The 26,251-nt window shown below is 33.5% G+C and overlaps 1 protein-coding gene across 1 annotated transcript in view; it reads right to left on the bottom strand.

Annotated features, from left to right (window-relative positions):
* Window positions 1-251: 251 nt before the first annotated feature.
* Window positions 252-26,251, bottom strand: part of Spag16 (sperm associated antigen 16) — an 895,679-nt gene continuing 869,679 nt past the window's right edge. The window contains exon 16 of the mRNA XM_076866456.2: window positions 252-427. Coding sequence (XP_076722571.1) covers window positions 252-427 — 176 coding nt within the window. The remainder of the gene's footprint in view (window positions 428-26,251) is intronic.

The following is a 26,251-nucleotide window of genomic DNA, read 5'->3' on the forward strand; positions in this document are numbered from 1 at the left end:
TCTTATCAAAATAAGGGAGGGGGGGGGGTTGGTGGGAAGACCCAGACACAAATAAATGAGCAAAAAGTTTTTTTCTTTATTTTATTGGTAACAGTATGAACACTACAAAACATGTCCAAAGCATGCTTTACAGCAAATTGTAAATGTTACCTAGTGGCATATTTAACCAGTTATTTACTGCTTTGGGACTCCAAGAAGCATTTTTAAGTCTTCAAGGGAATGCCCTCTGCAGTGGGATACGCTGCTGACTATTAAGACCACATTCGAATTGTGCCGTCTGAACCTCCAGAAAACAGACTCCTTCCATCCTGGGAAAACACCACCGTGTGTGCCTCACTCTCGTGGCCCATCAGTTTGTGAATCTGTCCAGATTTAAGATCTAGCAAATGGATAACCCCATTGCCACTCGCTTGAGCTAATACTCGACCTGAGAGAGAGAGAGAGAGAGAGAGAGAGAGAGAGAGAGAGAGAGGGAGGAGATTGATTTTATTTCAAGCAGTCACATCTTATAAGCAATAGAACTTTATATTTTATTTAATTGTGTTTCAGCAGACTATCATTTTACTATGTTAGATGTCAGTCATTTAATATAAACTAGCTCCTGCCTGTATAAAAACAATTTGAGTAAAAATTTAGACACATCAATGAATAGATTATAAAATTTTAGAATGGGAAAATGAAGTTTAATCCTCTGCCTACTTTATATGCAGAGGTCATCAAAGTGCTCTGCCATTCTCCTTATATTTGTGATTAATAAATCATTCTGAAAAGATGAGATTGAAAGCAGCTAAGCAAGGCAACTTTCTTCTTCAAATGACTATGTCAAAAAGTTTAAAATGGCATAGTTTTCAAATTTTACTTATGGAAAAATAGGATCTATATCTACAAGTATGTATCATGAATAATTTATATGGTATAATTGGTATTCTACTTTAAAATTATTTATCAAAATTATGCTAAATCATTGTTCAAAACTATAATAATATATATTTTTACTTTAAAAATGATAATACTCATGAACTCAGCAAATTTTCTCTGAAGTTGAAGTGAAAATAAATATCTCCATTTCAAAATGACTTGGGATTTTTATTTTAAGTTAAAATTCAAAAAAATTTTGAATAATAAAAATTTTTGTTATGTATTTTAGCTAAATAAAATACAGGGGATTACCATAATTTTTATGTTATATTCTTTTTAGTGAATCATTCCTTCATAGTGAAAACAAACCAAGAATTCAGTTTTGCTTTCTTTTGCTTTTTGAGGGTACCAGGGATTGAACTCAGAGGCACTCAACCACTGAGCCGCATCCTCAGACCTTTTTTTTTTGTATTTTATTTGGAGACAGGGTCTCACTGAGTTGCTTAGTGCCTCACTGCTGCTGAGACTAGCTTTGAACTTGGGATCCTTCTGCCTCAGCCTCCTGAGCCACTGGGATTACAGTTGTGCATCACCGTGCTCAGCAAGAATTTAGTTTTAATTAAAAGTTTTATTTTAAAAGCCTGGTAATAAATTATCAGGGAACTTAGAGGCAAATGAAGTCAATGGAAGGTTTTTATATAAGTTTAGCATTTACGATAAATAACTAGAACATTAGTTCTATCCACTGGAATATCTAATCATAGAAAACATGTTATCATTTCAGCAATGATGTTTAAAAATTTTTAAGCTCTCAACGTGCTAGATATCATACTTAGTGCTCAGTGTGGATAATCCCACACATTTCTTACAACATTCTAATGACAAGGAAAACAGCATTAATGCCAACGTGTGAGTGAAGAAGGAGAGGCTACAGAAAGCTAAGAAACCAGATCATGATGGCATTTTAGAGATGGAAGGAGCCAACATATAAGTACAAGTACTTCAAATCCACAGCCTGGGTTTTTAGCCACTATTTTTCACAAAAGGTACAGCATGGTTATCAATGATACCTTCTTCACAGATTTAGGTAGGTAACATATTGTGGAAACAGAATTTATCCATTTCATAATATGAATTCTAGAATGGTATCACCATGAAACCCATAGCGAAATATTTAATTCCAAATTATATCCCAAACATCATGAATATCTTGGAAACAAAGAGAATTTTAAAAGTTTAAAGCTAACCATGATAAATATGGCCTATTTGCAAACCTTTATAACTACTGGGCCTCTTCATCTAGAACAAAGCCTGACACAGCAAAGATCCTTAGGATGGATTAGAGTGTCCAAAGCAGCAGAGGTGAATATTTATTATAAACCCTCTTCTAGTAAGTCTTTGCTGACAGAGGCATTACATATGGTTTTCACTTCTTGCCACACTCTGTAGCAATTGCTGTTTGTGACTTTTCTAGGAATCAAAAACATAACTTTTTTCTTGTACTATTTTAAAAAATCTTTTTGTAGTTGTAGATGGAGAGCCTGACTTTATTTTTATTTATTTATTTTTTATGCAGTGCTAAGGATCGAACCCAGTGCCTCACATGTGCTAGGCAAGTGCTCTGCCACTGAGCTATAGCCTCAGCCCTCTTGTAATCTTTATACAATAGCTGTGAAGGGAGTCAATATTATTATTATTTTTTAATTTTTGAAACAAAATAAAACCAAAAAGGATCAAAGCTTATAATGGAAAAGGAAAATATTTAGCTATAAGCCATTAATATTTGGTTTACATATACAAGTCATTTGTTGTCCAAAAAAATCATAATTGGAAATGTTTATGAAGGCTCTGGGTAATTTCTGAAAGTTTTTTTTCAATAAGATGGAGAAAAATGATAATACTGGAACCTAATGATAGGAATATGTAATTCAGCAGTGCTGTGCCTCAGGTGTTTCAAAAAAAATATGTCTTTACTAGAGCAGATTTTGAATCAGCAAGTTTATGGTGAGGTTTTCAGGTTTACCTGAACTCATTTTCAAAAAATCAAAAAAATGTATACATATAATAACTAATTTCTAAAATGAATATAAATTTACAATTGCCTTCAACCTTATTTAAAGTAATTGGATTATTATATAGCATATAATGTCTCACTTAAAGATCAGTTTGGCTGGAAATGGGGAACTGAAATCCTTAGGTTACAAGATTGTCAAAATTGCTTCCCAGGATGTGGCAGTGACTACATTAATATCTAGTTGGTGTGTGAGAGAGGTGGTACTCTAAAAAAAAAAAAAAAGAAAAAAAAAATCAGCCTGATTATTTGTAGCATCTTTAGAAAGTAGAGTGTTTCTGGAAATGTATAAGGTCTCTTTTAAAACATCATGGTGAGGGGCTGCGGTTGTGGCTCAGCGGTAGGTAGAGTGCTTGCCTAGCATATGTGAGGTCCTGGGTTCAATCCTCAGCACCACATATAAATAAAGGTATGCAACTACAACTAAAAAATAAATAAATATTTTTTAAAAATATCGTGGTGATTGGTAAAGAAAACAAGCCACAATACACATCATTTGTCATCTGAATGTTAGAGTCTTAATGATAAATTTAGGAAGAATTAAATATTTATCTATATTAAAACAAGTCAATAGAATGAAAATATAATGGGATAAAATTTTAAGTAGTGCTGGAAAAATTCATGTAGAACCTGCATTAAAAATGTTCATGTTTAAAGAAAGTATGTCTTCTTAAAAATGTAAAATAATAAAACATAGGTTATAAAGTATATTTATTTCCACTTTATTTTATTACCTGGAAAAAACAAAATATGACAAAATTATTTTAACAGAAATTTCTACATAAATTATTTACTGTGTTATTTTAGTAGGAATAATTAACCAAAGTCTGCATATACACATTCCAGAGTTATGACATGACTGAAAATATATGATTTTTAAGAAGAGTAGTATAGTTTACTAAGACTGATTAAAAAAAATAAAATTTGCCAAAAAGTGTCTTACTTTTTCTCTTTTGTTTGCATTGGGTTTATTAAGGTGCACAAATTTTTCACAGAATGAGAAAAAAAATCTGATGATAAGATCAATTTAATTTTGTAATTGCTATTTTTATATGAATAACTCAGTATATATCAACAATGTCTGATTATGACTACCTCTTCACTCATAATCAATACTTATTTTTATATATCAAGACTTAAGAATATTTCTCATTGAGTAAATCAATATTTTTGTGGACCAGTAGAGTTCAATGAGGATAATATATCCTGCTATTTAGTTTATTTTTATTGGATGAATTCAACAACTTACTTTGGCTTTGGAAGGTAAGAACTAAATTTCTCCTAATCTCTGCTATTAAGTGAGCCAAACCTTATAGCGGCTCAACAAATAATAGCCAAGCTATAGAAACAACGTAGGTGTCCTTCAATGAAGGAATGGATGAAGAAAATATGGTATATATGCACAGTGAAATGTTACTCAGCCATAAAGAAGAAATAAATTATGGCATTTGCTGATAAGTAGATGGAACTGGAAATTATCATGCTAAGTGAAATAAGCCAATCCCAGAAAACCAAAGGTTGAATGTTTTCTTTGTTTTGTGGATGCTAACCCAAAACAAGGGAGGTTGGGAAGGGGAATAAGAGAAATCCATTGGATTAGAATTAAAACAAAGAGAGCCAAACTTTATTAGTGGAACTCTTGAAACTCAGTTCAAACAAATTTATAACCTTTATAAAACTAATAAAGCTTCTTTTTTTTAACTGTTGAGCATAAATTTTTTTCAAATTCTGCTTTTGTTTGTGAAATCAATCACTATATTTATTTAAATGTCTCCCCTCCAACTTCTGCTGGAATTGAAAAACCAAATTACCTGATTAAACCTTCCACATTATTTGACTGGGTTTTTTTTTTATTTTAATGTGTTCCTTTAGTTATACATGACAGTAGGATGTATTTGACAAAATATACATACATAGAGTATAACTTATTCTAGTTAGGATCTCACACTTGTACATGATGGAGAGTTACCCTGGTCATATATTCAAATACAAGGCAAGGAACGTTATTTCCACTTAACTCTACTGTCTTTCCTATTCCTCTCCTCTCTCCCTTCCCTTCATTCCCCTTTGTCTAGTCCAATGGATTTCTGTTATTTCCCTTTCCAACCTCCCTTGGTTTGGGTTAGCATCCACAAATCAGAGAGAACATTCAGCCTTTGGTTTTCTGGGATTGGCTTATTTCACTTAGCGTGATATTTTCTAGTTCCATCCATTTACCCATAAATGCCATAATTTCATTCTTCTTTATGGCTGAGTAACATTCCACTGTTCATATATACCACATTTTCTTTACCCCTCCTCCACTGAAGGATATTCTAGGTTGTTTCCATAGCTTGGCCATTGTGAGTTGAGCTGTTATAAACATTAATGTGGCTTCATCACATAGTAGTTTGTTTTTAAATCCTTTGGGTATAAACTTGAGGAGTGGGATAACTGGGTCAAATGGTGGTACCATTCCAAGATTTCTGAGGAATATCCATACTGCTTTCCTTAGTGGTTGCCCCAAACTGCAGTCCCACCAACTATGTATGAAAGTACCTTTCTCCCCACATCCTCACCACTATTTATTGTTACGTGTATTCTTAATAATTGCCATTCTGACTGAAGTGAGATAAAAATCTCAGTATAGTTTTAATTTGCATTTCTCTAACTGCTAGAATTTGAATATTTTTTGCATATATCTTTGACCATTCATTGGTTTATTTGTGTTTTGGGTTTTTGGTGTTAAGTTTTTTGAGTTCTTTCTATATCCTGTAGAATAATGCTCTGAGTTATAGGTGATAAAAAAATTTCTCTCAGTCTGTAAATCTCTGTTTATATCCTTGATTGGTTCCTTTGCTGTGAAGAAGCTTTTTAGTTTGATGTCATCTCATTCATTGATTCTTGATTTTACTTCTTGTGCTTTAAGAATCTTATTGAGGAAGTCAGTTCCTAAGCCAACATGAGAGTTGGGCTTACTTTTTCTTCTAGTAAGCACAAGGTCTCTGGCCTAATGCTTAGGTCCTTGATCCACTTAGAGTTAAGTTTTGTGCAGGGTGAGAGAGAGAGAGATTCAATTGCATTTTGCTACATATGGATTTCCAGTTTTCCCAGCGCCATTTGATGAAGAGCTATATTTTCTCCAATGTATGTTTTTGGGGCTTTTGTCTAGGAAGACATAACTGTATTTAATAACAGCTTCTTTATCCTTTGTTTCAACAAGCAACTTTTTGCAGGGGAACTAGTTCCACTAATATCTTGAATGAGGCAGTCATAAGTGGATTTGTTATAAAAAAATCAAATATTTGAATGCACTTACTAATTTAAACACCATCAGCAATAGAAGCCCTCAAAAATTTATAGAATGAGTTAACCCATGAAAATAGAGTGTAAAATTTTATCTGAGTATAATAACCACTGGATTAACAAACATAAGTAGGAAACTTATTATTCCATGCTAATTACAAAGAATAATAGTAAAGAATGCAAATAAAATATTGGCACTTTTTTATACTAAAGAATTTATTTTTATTTTTTTATTTATTTTTTTATTTTACTTTTTTATCTTTTTTTATTGGTTGTTCAAAACATTACAAAGCTCTTGACATATCATATTTCATACATTAGATTCAAGTGGGTTATGAACTCCCATTTTTACCCCAAATACAGACTGCAGAATCTAAAGAATTTTTAATGAACTTTAAGTAGATACATGTGTGAAAATTCAATTTGATTTGAAAGCCATACTGCTGGAATAGCTGAGTTATCTTAAATTCAATACTTACTTGCCTCCTTATTTGGAAAAATCCTCCAGGATTTGGCATGCTGCCTAGTATAGCAATAATTTCAATAGTTATGGAACTTGACATACTCATGGAAACACAGGAAAAGGTAGGAGCCCATTTCTTTGGCATTCATGTTTATTGGAGAGAGCTAATAGTAGCCATCAATTTTTCTGTATCTAGAACTCCACCTTTTACTTCATGTTTTCCACTCGCCCTTATGAAGTAGACATTCTCTCCTTTTAGTAAATGAAGCATGAACCCAGAGAAGGTCAAGCTTGGATTTGAAATGAAATCCTTATTATTTAAAAAGTCTTGGTTCATTTAATGGCGTTAGCATTTCTTTCACAAATTAAGATTCAGATAAGTGTGACACTTTGGGGCTTCTCTATGAATACCACTGAATTCCCTAGGTAAATAAGTTCTTAAATTTAATGCTGATGTAATCTCATAATTGTTTTACATAGTTTTGATTTTATTACTTTGTGAATCTCTGAAACTAAAACATTTATGTTCTTACAGGAATCATTATTCATGTGTGTGTGTGTGTGTGTGTGTCCATTAATCCTTAAATACATATATTTTAAAGCAAACAGTATCCTTACTAAAAGTCATACTTGATAATTTAAAAAATAATTTTACATATCTTCCCACATCTCCAGTCAAATTATCTCCTTAGTTCTCCCATTTCTATTATGAATACTAATTCTGTGTTCCATACTCCAAATTGTAGAAACATTAATTTCTTTCTCTCTCTACACTCAGGTTTGATCATTCTTCTTTATCAATTTTCTGTAGTAAACCTATTTCCATCTGTTATGTCTACCATTTTAAAATCTTCATTTTAAAATGTTGGGCCCACTGAAATGATTGCCAAAAGGAACTTTTTTTCATTAGTTTTTTTTTTACTTTTGAATCTACCTATATTCCTTCATAATGTATTTCTTCAATTATGTTACTGCCATCCTAGAATGCCATAAATATAAACAAATCAATAGCAAAAGCAGCAGCTGCAACATCAAAGAGGCACTTTACATCTCTTGACAGTCTTAGGGTTTTGTTTTTTGTTTTAAACCAACCATCTCATTTTACAAATGAAGGAGCTCAGGTGAAATGACTTGGCCAAGGTAGAAAGCACACACTCTGAGCCAGTTACAGTATCTGACTGAAATCAGAGCTTCAGCTCCTAAGTTGGTACTCTTTTTGCTATTTCTTTCTGACAATGGATGGTGTCCAAGACTTTCAGCATGATTTCTGATGCCTTGACACTCCCATATAAATCTGCATTTACTCACTCAGTACCCTCTCACATGAACCCTATGTTCTTCATCAATTTGCCCTCATTTCTTAAATATATTTTTCATTTCCCTACCTTTGGATTCTTGTTTCTGTTATTACCTCTGGTGGGATACTTTCCTTTCCAGTGATACTTTCCTTTTCAGTGAAGGAAAGTTATCCCTGGCCATATCTTTAACAAAAGTATTAAATCTCCATTCAAAATTATTTCCTTAACTCATTTGGTATAAGACATCCCTAGTAGCAGATCTTCCTCTCCTGAGCATTTCTTACATTTTAATAATGCACACATGGTAATAATATGCCATCAATAATGGTTAACCATGTATTTTTCTTATATTCTTTGATTAACTAAGGGATGGGTTTCGTGTCATGTTTTTGCATTTGCCTAGTTTAGCGAGCAGATTGTCATAATCAATACTTAGTGGATAACAGTAATAGTTGTCACAAGTATCAGTTCTAGAATGTATTATTTACCAAGCACTCTGATAATTCCTCTACATGCATTATCTCATTTTATCTTTACAACAATGCTTATGGGACATGTATATACCTGCATCACCCATTATAATAGGCACAATGCATGTGTTGCTATTGAGCACTTGAAATGCAGCTGGCACAAATTGAAATGTGCTGTAATTGTCAAATGCTCACTTGATTTAAAAGACTTATTATGAAAATGTAATATGTTTCGTTAATAATTTAATATTGATTATATGTTGAGATGTATTAAAATAGATTTATACATATTTTAAATATGCACAATATATTAATATAAACATACATTTTTATAAATGTAACTACTATTCTATTCATAATTATATTGGCCCACATTACATTTCTGTTGGATAGTGCTAGCATATACTCTGCTTTATAGAAGAGGAAGATGCGGTGTAGAGAGATTAAAGTGACTTCGCCAAGGCCTGCAGCTCATGACGTGGTGGAGTTTGAATCTGGGGTCCACGTGGCTCCAGAGCTCATGCTCCATTCTCCACGTCACGCTCCAATACCTCTGGATGAATTTTTATTGATCGACTCCCGTTGTCTCTCCCACTGTGATCAAGCCACCCTTACTAAAATGCAACATGACTCAGTAAACATCTCTTCTGTGGGCAGCTCCAATTTCCAGCTGAATATATGTATGCATGCTTCTAGGAATAATTTAAAATTAATTTTTCTTTAAGTATAAGAAGTGTTTAAAATTTTGCATTCCCTTTTTTTACTCCATTGGCTTTTTTTTTTTTTTTTTTTTTTTTTTTTTTTTTTTACTCCAAGTATCTGATTGCACAACTTGTGTCAGAGAATAAGTGAGGGAGTTAGAAGGGCTGCCTTTATTCTTTCAGAGCCTGAGGAGCCCATTTAATGTTCCCAGGATTCAAAAGTGCCTTAGTGGGCAGAAAAGATACCTCCACTTCTTTAGGTAAGTGTTTTATATTAAGATGTTATAGAAAATTCATTTCATTTTTGCTCTAGGGGAAACAAACCAGAATATGTCATCCTTCAGATGCCTATGCTTTCAAAATCGCAACTATCCTTTCAGTCTTACCTAAATAGTGAATACAATGGACATATTTGACCCAATTTCTTATACTAATTATTACTATAAAGAAAACTGTTCTTGTTTTGCTGAGATACTTCAACTGAATCTGTTTTTGCACGAAATACTTCTTAAAAATTAATAAGAAAAGAATTAATTTGTTAGCTTGATAAAGTCAAATTACCTAAGGTAAAGGCATTGAAACTCACTTGTGAACGTGGCAATTCCTAGCCCCTGAAAATTCAAGCAAACCTCACTGCAATGCATGAAACTTTTTAATGAAGCCATATTTTAAGAAGATGTATTTCAGAAACACTTTTCATAGCACTGTATTCACTGGTCAGAATCATGTCATTTTGTAATGGAACATCCAGATAAAAACATACATGATGCTGGCCATGAAATTATGCTGGCAGGAATCTGAATTTTTGTTGTTGGAGGAATGATTCACACCAGTGGTTAACATATCGAGAGCCAGGAACTGAGCTATCTTGGAGGACTCTCAATGAGCAATCAAATTTCCCCAGTGAAGCAGCAGTTGCCGAATACCAGTTGGCCACCCAACTGTGGATACATACATTAGTTGAGTCAAAGGTAAATATAGCCCTTTTAAATATGACTTACTAAATATTCTATCTGTTGAAACTTCAACTTTCTCTTTAGAAAATTAATTTAGAAGACATGATTTTCTTATTACTCTATACAGTGAACACATATATTAGGAAAAATGTTTCAGATTTCATTTATATGTTTGAACATGTTACAAAACATTATTTGCTAGCAATATTTTGAGTCCACAATTGGCTACAATGGCATATTTATACCATTAGAGACAGCATTATTCTGGACTGGACTCATGGAATCTGCGTGAACAAAATTCTGTCATAAGAAATAGAGGTAGCCTCAAAACTTTAAGGCTTATTATAAGTAATGAAAATGTGAATGAAATACATCATTACATTTCTCATTAGAATAAATTTCTCGTGGTTGTTCATGCTTTGATTAAATTTCAAGAACTATGTTCCCCCAAAGAAACAAAATCACTCATTTTATATTTCATTCAAATTAGTCTCACTCACAGATCTTAAGAAATTTGTTTATCACAAACATACAAGAATGGAGACTAAAACAATTGAGTGCCGTATATGAAATAACATATCAGAAAGGGGAAGACAGGCTTTGATCAATAAGGAAATGATTTTTATACACATCAGAACCAATTTGAAGCAATTCTCTCAATCAATACAGATAGGCAGAAATGCTTCTCAGCATTTATTACCTGTGGAGAGTGTTATTGATTAATTGTATTGATTTTTTGAATGCATGTGGAGAGGCATCTGTTGTTTCTTTAAAAGATGCCTCAAAATGAAAAGTATCAAGAAACTACTTAAATTTTGAGGATTTGCATTAATGGCCCATCCTGGGCCATTACTCGGAATTTCAAAAACACCACTGAAGAAGATGTGAAATGTGATTTAGTTTATTTTGCACCCTACTGTTGATCAATATAATATTTTCAGAAAAAATATTACTTGGAAATTTAACTTGCCTAAGTGCTTGTAACAATTTATAAACTTTCCCAGTATTTTTGATTATGTATACTCTTGCTGAGGGGACCAAACTTTTCCCTTGTAGGTAACACTACTTGAAGGAAGATGATTTGATGTTGCAGTGTAAATACAGAGTACAATAGTCCTAAAAATACATTTTAAATTTCTGTTGGAAGAAGCTAATTTCATAAAAATGATAAGAGAGAGGGCAAGGAAAACTGCAATGTCTTACTTTAGGACTTTGGTCAAGTAAGGATGTGGACTTTACTTAGAATACATGATGTGTTTAAATGATACAGCAAGCTGTATCTACCATTACTTTAACTTGGTATGGAATGTTATTTATTAAGCAAGTGAATTCTCTACAGAGAAGTTTTATAAGTTTTCCCTAAATAGACACATAGAAACAAAACAACATAAAAACCTGTTTTTTTTTTTTTTTTTGTTGTTGTTGTTGTTTTGTCTTTCACATAAAATTCACATCTTTCTTAGGAAGGCATTTCTCTCATATTTCCAAGTAAAATTTTTTTTCTGAAAATATTATATTGATCACACAGTAGGGTGCAAAATAAACTAAATCACATTTCACATATCTTCAATGGTGTTTTGAAATTCCCCAGAAGCATCTACACTGCAGCAGGTAAATAATTCCAACAATTTAAGCATCCTTTGCTAGGGACAAAACTTTTGGCCTTACTGTGTACAGTTTTCAAAATATTTCCCCCTTATTAGGAGAACATAAATGAATAGATTCTTGAACAGGTGCTTTCCTACATGAGCTGTCTTCTGGATATTACTGAAATCCTCTGTGAGATGCACCTAAAGTCCTAAAAATGTTCTAACTAATTATTGAATCTATTTAGAATATCAACAGCCACCTGCTTTCATTAAGAAATCCTTGTAGACCTGTTTCCTATCTTGGTCTTCACCTATGCAGCTGATCAGTGTTGGAACAGTATTTATTCAGGGACCCTATGCACCTGGAGCCTTGCAAAATTTCAGAAAAGCTTTTGCTGATGTCAGAGGAAACTAGAGTTTTGGTTTATTACTGAGGATCTGAGAAGCTATGGCTAAGTGTAGTTCAGATCAGACCACAGACCATACGGATTCTTCCCTATTGTTCTTGAGTAGGGAAAGAGCCAAAGACATCTGTTTTATACCAAAAAATTTAATTAAAATATAATCACTTATTATCTTATGAATTAATAAAATCACTTTTAGAATTTACCATATTTTAAGACTTGAAAAGTCAGAGCTCTCATATTTGGGGAATTTTTTTCTTAGTGCCAAAACTGGTGTCAAGAAAAACTTCATTATAAAGGAACCCCTGCTTCTTGAATATGGAGGTTTGTCTATTGGGAAAGAAAATAATCTTAACTTCTGCTAGTTAATATTAAGGTGGTGAATTGTTAGTATTTGCATCTTTAGTTTTAGAACTTCATTTTTTCCAACTCCAGGGAAATTTTGTCTGTTAGATAAAAGTGGTTAAGTGATACATCGGTGTCACTACACTATTATTATTTATAGTAAAAATGATGCAAATATGTGAGAACATAATTGTAGCTGAAGTGGATGCCTTCCCCACAGAGAAAAAAAATAGCTGGAAAAGTTAATGTCAAACTCTGTATGAATTTGTGGTGGCTAACTTAATTAAACATGCTATAATCTGCTAAATTTAAAGAAAGACCAAACTTCTTGAAATCGTAGAGAGATTAGTCCTCAATTCCACATCTTTCACAATTCATTTGCTGAGGAAGAAACACAAGCTTGACTCCTAGTGGCTACATTACCTTCAAAATCATTTGAAGTGATTGATAAGAAAAGGTAAAACCTCTAGGTTCCATTTACTGAATATCTACTTTTTTACTTATATTTTACACTTATTACAAGTTCATTAGCACCAAATTTGAAGGAAGCATCATTGCCATGTTACAGAGAAGGATAGAATCATGGAGAAATTAAGTGACTTTTTAAAGATAACAGGGTTATTGCGGAACAAGGATGCCCACTCAAGATTGTCCATAAAGACTTGGCTATCCAACAGCCTGAAGAGAAATGACAGTAGTTAGGTCAGGAAGATCAGCTAATTTGGCTGCTAGGTGAGTGCTCAATACATTTAGGTTAACTCATAATTCTGTAAAATCATCTTTGCAAATGTAACATTCTGTATATTATAGTTTGATGACCTCTAGCTTTATATTTCAGGGACAACTTAAAGCAACATGTGACTAGTTTGTTTACTTTCAGCATCTCTCAATCATATGTTCTTACTCTTTTATTATTATTATTATTTTTATTTGTTCTACTCAGTTGTACATGACAGCAGAATGCATTTCAATTCATCATATACAAACGGAGCGCAACATTTCAATTCTCTGGTTGTACATGGTGTAGAGATGCACCATTTGTGCAATCATACATGTACCTAGGGTAATGATTCCGTCTCATTCCACCATCTTTTCTACTCTCATAACCCATTCCCATCCTCCCCTTTGCCCAATCCAAAGTTCCTCCATTCTTTCCATATACTCCACCATCATAGATCAGTATCCACTAATCGAGAAAACATTTGGCCTTTAGTGTTTTAGGACTGGCTTACTTCGCTTAGTATAATATTCTCCAACTCCTTCCGTTTACCTTTAAATGCCATAACTTTATTCTCTTTTAATGCTGAGTAATAGTCCATTGTGTATATATACCACAGTTTCTTTATCCATTCATCTATTGATGGAGATCTAGGTTGGTTTCACAGTTTAGCTATTGTGAATTTAGCTGCTATAAACATTGGTGTGGCTATGTCACTACAGTATGCTGATTTTAAGTCATCTGGGTATAGACTGAGGAGTGGGATAGCTGGGTTGAATGGTGGTTCCATTCCAAGTTGGTTGCACCAATTTGCAGTCCCACCAAATGTATGAGTTTCCCTTTTCCCCTACATTCTCGCCAACATTTATTATTGCTTGAATTCTGGGTACACTTAATCTCTTCATCTAACATTCCACTTGAATAAAATGGGCTTTTGCTGAAAGCTAGTAGACAATTTGAGATTAAGGACACTGATGAATACTTCAGGTTAAAGAAATGAGGCAGACAGGATTTAGATATGTACATGAGGCATAAAAATAGCAAAGTTAACATTGTAATTTTTCTGAAAAAAAAATAGAGTGTCTGACTTGTCTGAATACAGGAAGTATCAGTTAGGACACTTTTAGTAGCAAGTAAAAGAAAATCAACTCAATGTGGCAAAGGGAAAAATAGTCTTAAGAATGTCTTTATAACATGCAGGACATTGGAGTGGTGCCACATGTGTTCCCCACTCCCTGCCTTTAATTTGTACTTTCTACAGTGCAAATTCACTTGCAGGCAGGCTCTCTACTTCGCAGTTCCATCAGGTTCACACCATAGCTTCCCAAATCCAAGGTACATAGAAAAAGTACCTCTATTTCCTCACAGTTTCACATTGGGTAAAAGTTGCTTCTAATTTTCTTGCATGGATCATGGTCTGTTTCTGAACGAACTAAGGTGACAGGCAGGTGGAAGGGTCTCACTGAGAGTCCACCATGACATTTGAGAGTGTACAATGAGAATGTTCAAATGGGAAACAAAATGCTCTTATTGTAGAATGAATGGATGCTTGAAATGGGGGAAAAAAGTCAACTTTAGATACTAATTTCAGATGTACAATTCGAAGTCATTTGTGGTGCTGGGAATTGAACCCAGGACCTTGTTCTTGTGAGGAAAGTACTCTATCAACTGAGCTATATCCCCAGCCTTCAAAGTCATTTTTGTAGTAAAAAAATCAAGCAAAACTAGCCACATTTTAGGCCACAGAAATAATGCTTTACCTTTTGTTCTATTTCTATTTGACATTCCATCTCATCTCATCCTCTTGCCTGCTTGAAAGACTCCTGTGCAAACAAACTCATCTGGACTTCTCAAGAAATCAGCACAATTATTTTGTTGAATAGACTGCCAGTGTTTGGAGTCCCTTGATTTATAATGGGGCTAATAAAATGCAAAAAAAAAAAAAAAAAAAAAAAAAAAAAGAAAGAAAAGAAAAGAATTCCAAGGAAAAACTATAGGGAAGTTGGAGGCAGGACTGGAAATTAGAGTCACAAAGAAACATAAAAGAGCTTGAACTAAAATATGGAAAATATTCCATAACTCAGGCTTTTTTCATTAACTACATATTAATAATCACATATTTAACATTATTCATATCTGAATAGACTATATTCAGGGTATACCACCTCAAAAGGCACACTATCCCAGCAAATTACATTGAATTTTCTGTATTAAATTAAGAAGAAAAGGAACCCATTATAATTATGAAAATAAGAACATGTCATGTTTTTATAAGGCTATCCTAATAGTCCTCATATTTTTAGGGGAAAACTTAAGAAAACTTTTTAAAGAGCTATTTTATCTAGGTTGATATGTTTTTTAGTTTCAGTGAGAATCTTGTACATATTCAAAAGATCTTGATTTGATTCTGTAAGGAGTTCTGAATACTAAAACAATTATCTCAACTAGTTCTAAAATAAAAATTACATTTAGAATACACACAAATACTCAGTTTTGGTTTAGATATGAGGTGTTCCCTAAAAAATCATGTGTGAATCAATGTAAAGACAGTTCAGAGGTAAAATGATTGGGTTATGAGAGCCTTAAACCTAATCAGCATGTTAATCCACTTCAATGGATTAACTGGGTGGTAACTGCAAGCAGGGTGTTGCTGGAAGTCACTGGAGGTGTTTGGGTGTGGTGAGGGGACCTCTCTCTTTGCTTCCTGACTTTCATGTTCTGGGCTGCTTTTCCTCCACACTCCCCACCATGATGTTCTGCTTCACCCCTGGCTGAGGGCAAAGAATTTAGCCACCTATGAACTGAGACCATGAGGCCCAAATAAATTCTTCCTCCCCTAAAGTGGTTCTCACCAGTTCTTCCAGTCACAATGGCAAAAAAAAAAAAAAAAAAAAAAAAAAAAAAAAAAAAAATTACTAAAACAACCACGCAAATTGATAAGGTTATTTTGTGAAGTCATTATCTTCATAAACAATGTCATTTTTTCTATAGTCAATATTTAAACTTGAATCAAGTTCTTTGGAAATTTTTTCAGAAATTTAATATAAACCATGAAAATGTGAGTGGAAGAGATCAATGGAACAAAATTCACAAAATGTTGACAATTGTTACACATGGGTGAGGGGTGAATGTGGTTTTAGTATACTATTTTTCTACTCTTATAAATGTTTAGAAAATAATAAAAACTGAAAGTTTCAAGAATTTTAATTATACAATAAGATGCCCATTATTGTTGCTGTTAGTCATTGTTTATATTTAGAAATAAAAATGTTTGATTATTCTCAGAATAGACAAAGTATTTTAGAACTGGGTACCTAAACAATGAGTTTAAGTAATTCTGTTAGCACCTATAGAAGCCAAATAGTGATAATTGAAGTTATTTTTTTTTTTTTTTTTTTTGTGGATTGGAGATGTGTACCAGGGATTGAACTCAGGGGCACTCAATTACTGGGCCACATCCCCAGTCCTATTTTGTACTTTATTTGGAAACAGGATCTCACTGAGTTGCTTAGCACCTTTCTTTTGTTGAGGTTGATTTTGAACTTGTGATCTTCCTGCCTCAGCCTCCCAAGCCACTGGAATTACAGGCATGCACTCCTGCTCCTGGGGATAACTGAAGATATTAAATATGATAATGTATTAAAAACAATCTGGAAGTCTTCACTAAAATGAAAAAATTCTGCTTTGCAAAAGACACCATTGAGAGAATAAAGATGAGCATCAAGGAAAAAAAGTATTTGCAAAAGGAATAGTGATAAAGAACCATTCTTTGAAATATACAAAAAATTCTAAAACTGAACAAAAGAACAAAAAAACCTGGATAAAATTGGGCCAAGTACCTTAACAGACACTTCACCAAAGAAGATATACAAATGGTAAATAAACATATGAATTTATGATCCACATCATATGTCATTAAGAAAATTCAAAATAAGTGACTATGAGATACTACCATATCCCTATTAGAAAGTCAATATCCAGAACACAGACAACAACAAATGTTGGTAAAGATGTGGAGCAACAGGAATGAATCCCCATTCATTGCTGATGGAAATCTAAACTGGCACAGCCATTTGGCAGACAGTGTGGTAGTTTCTTACAAAAATAAATAGAGTTCTACCATATAATCAAAAAATCATGCCCGTTGGCATTTACATAAAGGTATTGAAACCATATGTTTACACAAAAATCAGTTTAAAGATGTTCAGAGCAGCTTTATTCATAATTACACAAATTTGGAGCAACAAAGATATTCTTCAAAGTGAATAAATAAATAAGCTATGGTACATCTAAGTAATGGAGTATTATTCACTACTAAAAAGGAATAAGCTATATGTCATGAAAAGACATGAGGAATGTAAATGCATATTACTAATCACAAGAAGTCAACTTGAAAAGACCACACATACTGTATGATTCCAGCTATCAGACATTCTGGCAAAGGCAAAACTTTGGGGACAGTGGAAAGGTCAGTGATTGTCAAAGTTGTAATGAGGAGAATGAAAAGGCAGAGAATTTTTAGAGCAGTATTCTGTGTGATACTATAGTGGTGAAAACATGTAATAATATTCAAAACTATAGAAAGTGCACCACCAAGTGTGAATGCTAATGTTCCCTATGGATCTTGGATGCTAATAATATGTCAATGAAGGGTCACCAATTGTAACAAATGTGCCACTTTGGTGGAAGATGTTTATAATGCAGGAGACTATGTATGTGAGGGGACAGGAAGCACATGGGAAATTTCTGTATCTTCCTCTTTATTTTGCTGTAAACCTAAATCTGCTCTAAAAAGATAAAGTCTTTAAAAACAAAACTGAAAATTTCTAACCAAGATGCAATTACCAGCTCATTTCCCATTGTTAATTAAAAATAAAATTTATACATCACTTAGGATGTGTTATCCTAAGAGCTGAGAAATAGGAGCATTAAATGTTTCTTGAAAGTCTTTTATTCTTGCACATAATTTTGGATCAACATTCACAAATACAGTGCCTTCTCTAAATTGTGAACCATATGATTGTGAACCTTATGATTTTAAATAAATGAAGTATTCAAATTTATACACTAGTAGAGGCAGTATTTATTTCCTCAAAAGATTAATAGTACTAAGCCCAACTGATATTAACAAGTAAATTATAGCTCATACTACTCAATTCCTAAAATCATCACTGTATAACTCCAACTGATTTGAAGAGAGAGAGAGTGGGGTGGGGGGAGAGATTTAGATGAAGCTTATACAATGAGAACTAAATTAATATAAAGATTGTCATTAAAAAAAACCCTATCATAACAAGAAAGCAGGTTGAAAGCACAGAATGAATTTTCTGGCCCATATTCTATGAATTGGCCATTGGTAGTGCCCAATACACCAGATAATTGCTCCACCATCTGCTTCACATTGATTACATAGTTCTGGTGATACATTTCCTATGACTGAGAGGAATCCTATTTAAAAAATTAAAAAGAAAAAGAAAACTAGAGATCTGAGTGTTTAAAATTAGAACTCTCTTCAAAATAGTACAATATTGGCCTTTAAAACTCTTTGGAGCAAATCTAAAATTTTTTTATGTTTATTTTTATACTTTCAATATCTCCCAGGTATAATAGTTTCCTAAGTTTTCCCTATGTGAGTATTGTAAAGCACAAGGGGTCTAAACTAATTTTACTCTTAGTTTCAATCAAATGCAAAGCACCCTAAAAGAAATATAACATAATGTTAAATTCTATGCATATCATACACATACATTTTGACTTAAATTATTTTAATTGATAGGTATGACAGCTTCTTTTACTAGATGATTATTTTGCTATTTGGTAAAAATGTTTATCAAAATATTTTTCCTTTGGTCTAAAAATACTGATTCCCATCTAGTACATACTTAATTCAATCAATATTCTATCTTTTATGCTTATTCTTTAATGTATTAGAAAAAAAAACTACTTTTTTAAACCCAATTTTAGATTTCATTGACAAGGCTTCTCTGCCTAATAATAGTTAGGACAAGGTAAAATAAAACTAAATCTTACATGTTTTCTCCAGGCAATTCCAACCAAAGAACAGTGCATAACTGTAGGAAGACAACTATAACATTTAACCAAGACAGTTATAAGTTATCTACATGCTCTTTGAGATTAATGAAATATCATTAAACTACTTTCAAGAAGAGAGATTAGGGGATGGTTTACATGCAATATATTTATGTTTTAAATTAATTTTCACTTTTACCTGGGAAATATACATTTTAAGAAATAAACAAGGTTTATAATTAAAAATAGTTTGCATCCCAAGCCCTCTCCTACCACACACAGGTCCATTTCCAGAAGCATCCACTTGGAATTCTTTTATCTGCTTCAGCTGATGCTACCACATTGAGACTTTGGTATATATTCTATAGTTACCAATGTTTCAATGTGAAATTTACATTTTGGTTGACAAAATGTAGTGCCAAATTTCTATCTTTTAGTAAATAAATGAATTAATCTAAGTTTTAAGAATACCAACCTGCTCAAGAAGCTGAGGCAGGAGGATTCAAGTTCAAGGCCAGCCTCAACAACTAAACAAGGCCCTAAGCAATTTAGCAAGACCCTGTCTCAAAATAAAAAATAGAAAGTATTGAAGATGTGGCTCAGTGGTTGAGTGCCCTGGGTTCAATCTCTAGCATCAAACTAATTAGTTAAATAATATAGTGTAAAAGTTATTCCCCCAAATTCTGAGAAATACTAATTTGAATGAAAAACATGAACCCCCAAGTATTTCTATTTCTTCTTACTTAATTCTCACACACTAAGAATGTTTTACATGTATTCACCAATTTGTTCATCAAAATCGTCCCCATGATTATCCCAATCTTAGGGAAAATTAAAGCTACAGAGATAAAGAAAATTGCCCCCAAAATATCAGGGGCAACATTTTCATTCAGAAAGCTTGGGTCCAAGATGTCGTCTCTAAACCCTCTGCACATATCCTACCTATGCTCATACAGAGTTTGTGATCTCTACTGTAAAATCGTACCTTCTGGATCCCTTAATGTATCTAATCAAGTGTCCTCCATCCATGTCTGGTCACTACCTCAGAAATACTCTGGTCTATTTTCTGCATTTGCTTCAAGGCTTCTTTCCCATGGAAAACTCCTTTTATTTCCTGCCTATTAGTTTCATAGATGGGCTTGTCTCTTTTGGCAAGCCTGCTATAGATTGGCAGCTCAATTTTGGATCATCTTTTTGACTCTGATCTGGCTCTTCATTTGGAACTGTGCTTCTGGTAATGTTCCCCTTGGCTCTGCATGGTCCATCTAGTTGGATGCATGGTCCTGACCAACATGTCCCTCGAGAGCCAATGTTGTGTTCCCTGAATACCAGCCTTCTCCCATCTTCATTGGGAAGGGAGATGATGATGTTCTTCTGTGGTTCTAATTGGTTGGTATTGCATTTGAACGGTCCTTTCAATTTATAACTTTCAGTGATATTTAATTTGGCAATCAAAATATGACTGTTTTTAACCAATTTATGTTCAAAATGAGCCTAAAAGAAAATGGAAGCAGGGTGGTGTAGAAGAATAGTCACTTGTTTGGCTATCCAGAGAGCCAAGTTTAATTTTAGCCTTGAGAGAATTTGGAATCATTATAATTAGATGAGTATTAAAGCCTAGAAGTGAAAAGGACTCTTTCTCTTTTTCTTTTTCTAAAGCCTACCCCTTCATTTAGCATCAATTTACAACTGGCACTTCATCTCCCAAATGCTGTACCACTGAGCACACATACAGAGTTAAAGTACAATATATCTAGAGGAGTTCAAATAACTAGGAAGTAGGCCACTGCTAGAAGTGAGATATAGACTATGTAATTAACTTGAATGTCTGTAGATATGTAAGAAATATAAAATTTATATTCATTTGTGAAGAGAAAGATTGTATTATTGCATACATTTTATTTGAGATACATAATAATCAGATAGTTGGTTTAAAATGATATGTACCCTGCACACTGTGCTGGGCTTCCAGACAAATGTTGAGTAATAACCATTCCTGAGCTTGGGCTCCAAGGTTAATTTGAAGTGCACTCCAGAAAAATAGGCAATCATTTCACGCTCACTTCAAAATTCTATGTAAGTTCTGCTTCAAGTCCAGACTAATGCCCTGACTGAAGAATGTCAATGATATGATGTTCTGAGGAATCTTGAAAAAAAGATGAGACAATATAATGGGCAGTTTAGTTTTCTGCCCTGCAAAGAACTAAAATGTGTATGAGTGTTTTAATATTGAGGAAAAAATACATTAAAAAAAGACTTTGGAATTTCCAGAGCAAAATGAAAGCAGGCTCTCTTCTTTTAACATAAGCATGTTATTGTCAACAGTGGCATCTCTATTAAGCTTGTTCTCTTACCTAAACACTCCTATTACTGTCATCTCTCAGGTTTGTCATAACCACCACCCTGACAGTACAAACATTGCACTGTAAAATCTGTCAGAGAGGCCAGTAGATTTCCTACATCTTCTGACACATGCTGCTCTTTAATATCTGCCTGTCAGAACACCTGTGAGAAAGACACCTGCTTTCAGGCTTGGAGCTGGGGATGGGACTACACTGTAATCATTAGCCTTAGACGGCTAGGAAACTCTGCCTTTTGGAACTGTACAGCCTCCTGCTGGGAGATGCTGTTGGCATAAATTTATCACTCAGGTCAGACTGCACAAATTTTGGTAGAACCAGCTATTTTGAAAAACACTTTCTTTATGGTATGAATCTGATTTTAAGTTGTCTTTATGATAAGCTGTTTTGAAATGTGCATTGTATTTTCCTTTGCCACAATCAGGTGGTACCTGCATGGAAGTCTAGTGGTATATTTTTGGTTTGACTTTTCTTGATTATGTTCTATTCTTGTGGGTTATGTATGCCTCTGTATTCATTTTAAGTTTGTCTTATCCAAAGAGGAATATCCCCCTGGTTTCAAAATGTGATTGACTTAAGTAATTTCAGGGTGATATACTGGGCAGTCTTTTATTTACCAGAGATAGTTTTCCTGGAACCCCATTGGTAGGTCATAGAGCTTTTATGTTCTCTCCTCTTATCTGCTTCTCTTGAGGCATGTGTTTATGAGAGGCCTGGGGAGCAGTCTATTAATACAGCCGATGTTCTCAGAAAAATGTGGCTAATTTTGTCACAAATATAACAGAGTTTCTGAAACCAGTACATGTAGTATATTCGCATAGTCACCTTGGGAGACTGTGGGCTTATCCCAAAGACGCCTCCAAAGAATTACTTCTTTGGAATTCCTTGCTGTGTACATTCCTTGATAACCCCACTCAAAGCTATATTCAGTATTTGAAATTAAAAAGTTAACACATTATCACCATAATAATGAAAATCAATTACCTAAAATGAAAATGATGATCACAAACACACACACACACACACACACACACACACCCCAAACTCATCTTACCCCTGGTTTAATTTCTAATGAATGACACAGATTATAGTAATATGGTTTATATAATTCCATAGTTTTTATTTGCTTACAATTGCATATAAACAACATATCGTGGCCTTAAGTTTTTAGGAGGTATATATATTCTTTATTATATATTATGCATAATCTTTATATCTATGTATATTATTTACATATTTATAGATATTCTTTATATCTAACTATATATATTCTAAAGACCAAGTTAAAGAAGATCTTTATGCATATATAGTTAAAGAGGATCTGTATATGTATAAAGATCTTTTTTAACTTGGTCTTTATCCTTTTTTAATTTATTTTTTTACATTTTTATTTTGAAATAATAATAGATTCATAGGAAGTTGTAAAGGTAGTACAGAGGGGTCCCTGTGTTCCTTTTATTCAATTTTCTCCAATGTTATAACCTAAAAAACTTTAGAAAAATATCAAATATGGAAAATAGACATGGATGCAATGTTTGTATATACTTCTATGATATTTTATCATGCGTTGCAACCACCACATTAAGGTATAGAGCCATTATATCACCTCAGAGATTCCCATACAACCTCTCCCCAACCCTTTGAAACCACTCAATATTTCCTTATTATTTAAATTTTTTTCTTCTAATTTTTTCTAATTAGCTACACATGACTATTGAATGCATTTTGACACATCATATAAAAATGGAGTATAACTTCTCATTTTTCTGGTTGTACGTGATGTAGAGTTACAGATGTCATATAATCATGTGCATACAGGGTAATAATGTCTAATTAATTCATCTATCATTTCTACCCCCATACCCTCTCCCCTCCCTTCAGTCCCCTCTGTCTAGTCCAAAGTACCTCTATTCCCTCCCTCCTATTGTGAATTAGCATCCACATATCAGAGAAAACATTTGGTCATTGGTTCTTTGGGATTGGCTTATTTCACTTAACATAATATTCTCAAGTTTCACCCATTTATTCATTTTAAAATTCCATAACTTCATTCTGCTTTAAGGCTGAGTAATATTCCATTGTGTACACATAACGATTTCTTTTAATCCATTCATCTGTGGAAGGGCATCTAGGTTGGTTCCATAGTTTAGCTATTGTAAATTGAGCTGCTACAAATATTGATGTGGCTGCATCACTATAGTATGCTGATTTTAAGTACTTTAGGTATAAACCTAGGAGTGGGATGACTGGGTCAAATGGTGGTTCCCTTCCAAGTTTTCTAAGGAGTCTCCATATTGTGGTCTTTACCCTTTAATAATAAACTCTGGACACAGGCAGTTTTACCATGAAATTAGTGAATCATGAACTTCAGGGCCTCTGTTGGGTACCGGTTCGTTCAAGGCCTTGGGAAACGGAGATCAAAGCAATTTGCTGCTATAAATTTGTACTGTTTTTTCTTTAAGAGGGTCTCTGATTTTTTATATATCAGGATTCACAAAATATGAATCCATTCCTCGGTTTAGAGATGTTTTTAGACCATTATATCTAGAATATGTGCATTCCTTCAAAGTGTGAATCATTTCAACAGGGAAAAAGCAATATAATATGCCCAAAGATAACCCTTGCATTATAAGATATTAAAACATAGTAAGAATATGTCTTTTAATTATTTGGGGAGCAGTAAAGAAAAGTTATGATATAACTACCCTTGTTCTCTAGCATGCGCTTTTGCATTTTCAGAGATGGTGAATTGTTGGTTTCTAAGGATGGATTTCATTTTTTTATGGTGTCTTGCTTTTTTAAACTTGTTCTCATTAGTAATACATAACAGCAGTATGCATTACAGCTCATTGTACACAAATAGAGCACAACTTCTCATTTCTCTGGCGGTACATGATGCAGAGTTACACTGTTTGTGCAATCATACATATACATAGGATAATAATGATCATCTCATTCCACCATCCATCCTTCCCATCCCCAAAACCCCACCCCTCACCTCACTCCCCTCTGCACAATCCAAAGTTCTTCCCTAGGTGCCCTCCCCATGATGAATCAGCATGCCCATAGCAGGGAGAAAATTTGGCCTTTGGTTTATTGGGATTATGTGATTTCATTAAGCATGATATTCTTCAACTCCATCTATTTCCCTGTCAGTGCCATAATTTCATTCTTCTTTAAGATTAAGTAATATCCCACTCTGTGTGTGTGTTTGTGTTTGTGTGTGTGTGTGTGTATCATATTTTCTTTATCCATTCACTTAGGTTGGTTCCATAGTTTAGCTATTGTGAATTGAACTGCTATAAACATTAATGTGCCTGCATCTGTGTAGTATGGTGATTTAAGTCCTTTGCTTATAAACCAAGGAGTGGGATAGCTGGGTGAAAAGGTGGTTCCATTCCAAGTTTTCTGAGGAATCTCCATACTGCTTTCCATCGTGGTTGTACCAATTTGCAGTCCCACCAGCAAAGTATGAGTGTACCTTTCCCCCCATATTCTCACCAGCACTTACTATTGCTTGTATTCTTGATAATTGCCATTCTGAATGGAGTGAGATGAAATCTTAAAGTAGTTTTGATTTACAATTCTCTCATTGCTAAAGACGATAAACATTTTTTCATATGTTTGTAGATCAGTTGTATTTCTTTCTCTGAAAAGTGTCTATTCAGTTCCTTAGCCCATTTATTGATTGGGTTATCTGCATTTTTGGTGTTAAGATTTTGGAGTTCTTTATATACCCTAGACATTAGTGCTCTATCTGATGTGCATGTGGTAAAGATTTTTACCCATTCTGTAGGCCCTCTCTTCATGTTATTGATTGTTTCCTCTGCTGAGAAGAAACATTTTAGTTTCAATCCATCCTTTTTACTGATTCTTGATTTTATTTCTTGTGCTTTGGGAGTCCTGGTAAGGAAGTCACATTCTAAATTGACATACTGAAGATTTGAGCCCAGTTTTCCTTCTATTAGTCATAGGGTCTCTGTTCTAATTCCAAGGTCCTTGATCTACTAAAGAAAGAAATTGAAGACCACCTTAGGAGATGGAATGATCTCCCATGCTCCTGCATTGGCAGAATTAATATTGTCACAATGGCTATGCCACCAAAAGTGTTATACAGATTTAATGCAATTCCTATTAAAATCCCAGTGACATAGTGGAATGTGATGCACATCATTATCCAAAGTACATGTATGAATTGGGTGTCAACCTACTTTATATACAAACAGAGATACAAAAAATTGTGATATATATGTGTAATAAGAATTATAGTGCAAAATAAAACAAACTACATGTATAAAACATGAATTGGTGTGAACATACTTTATATAAAAAGATATGAAAAATTGTGCTCTAATCTGTGTAATAAGAATTATAATGCATTCTGCTCTCATGTATTTTAAAAAAATAAAATCAATAAAATCCCTGAAAATTTTATATATATATATATATATATATATATATATATATATATATATTACATCATAAAAATCCCAATGACATTCTTCATAGAAATAGAAAAAGAAATCATGAAATTTATTTGGAAAAATGAGACCCAAAATAGCCACAGCAATCTTTAGCAAGAAAGGTGAAGCAGGAGGCATCACAATAACCAGAACTTAAACTATACTACAGAGCTATACTAACAAAAATGACATGGTATTGGCACCAAAATATACTTGTAGACCAATGGTACAGAATAGAAG

The sequence above is a fragment of the Callospermophilus lateralis genome, chromosome 9, assembly GCF_048772815.1.
Source record: "Callospermophilus lateralis isolate mCalLat2 chromosome 9, mCalLat2.hap1, whole genome shotgun sequence".
In the NCBI taxonomy this organism is placed as follows: domain Eukaryota; kingdom Metazoa; phylum Chordata; class Mammalia; order Rodentia; family Sciuridae; genus Callospermophilus; species Callospermophilus lateralis.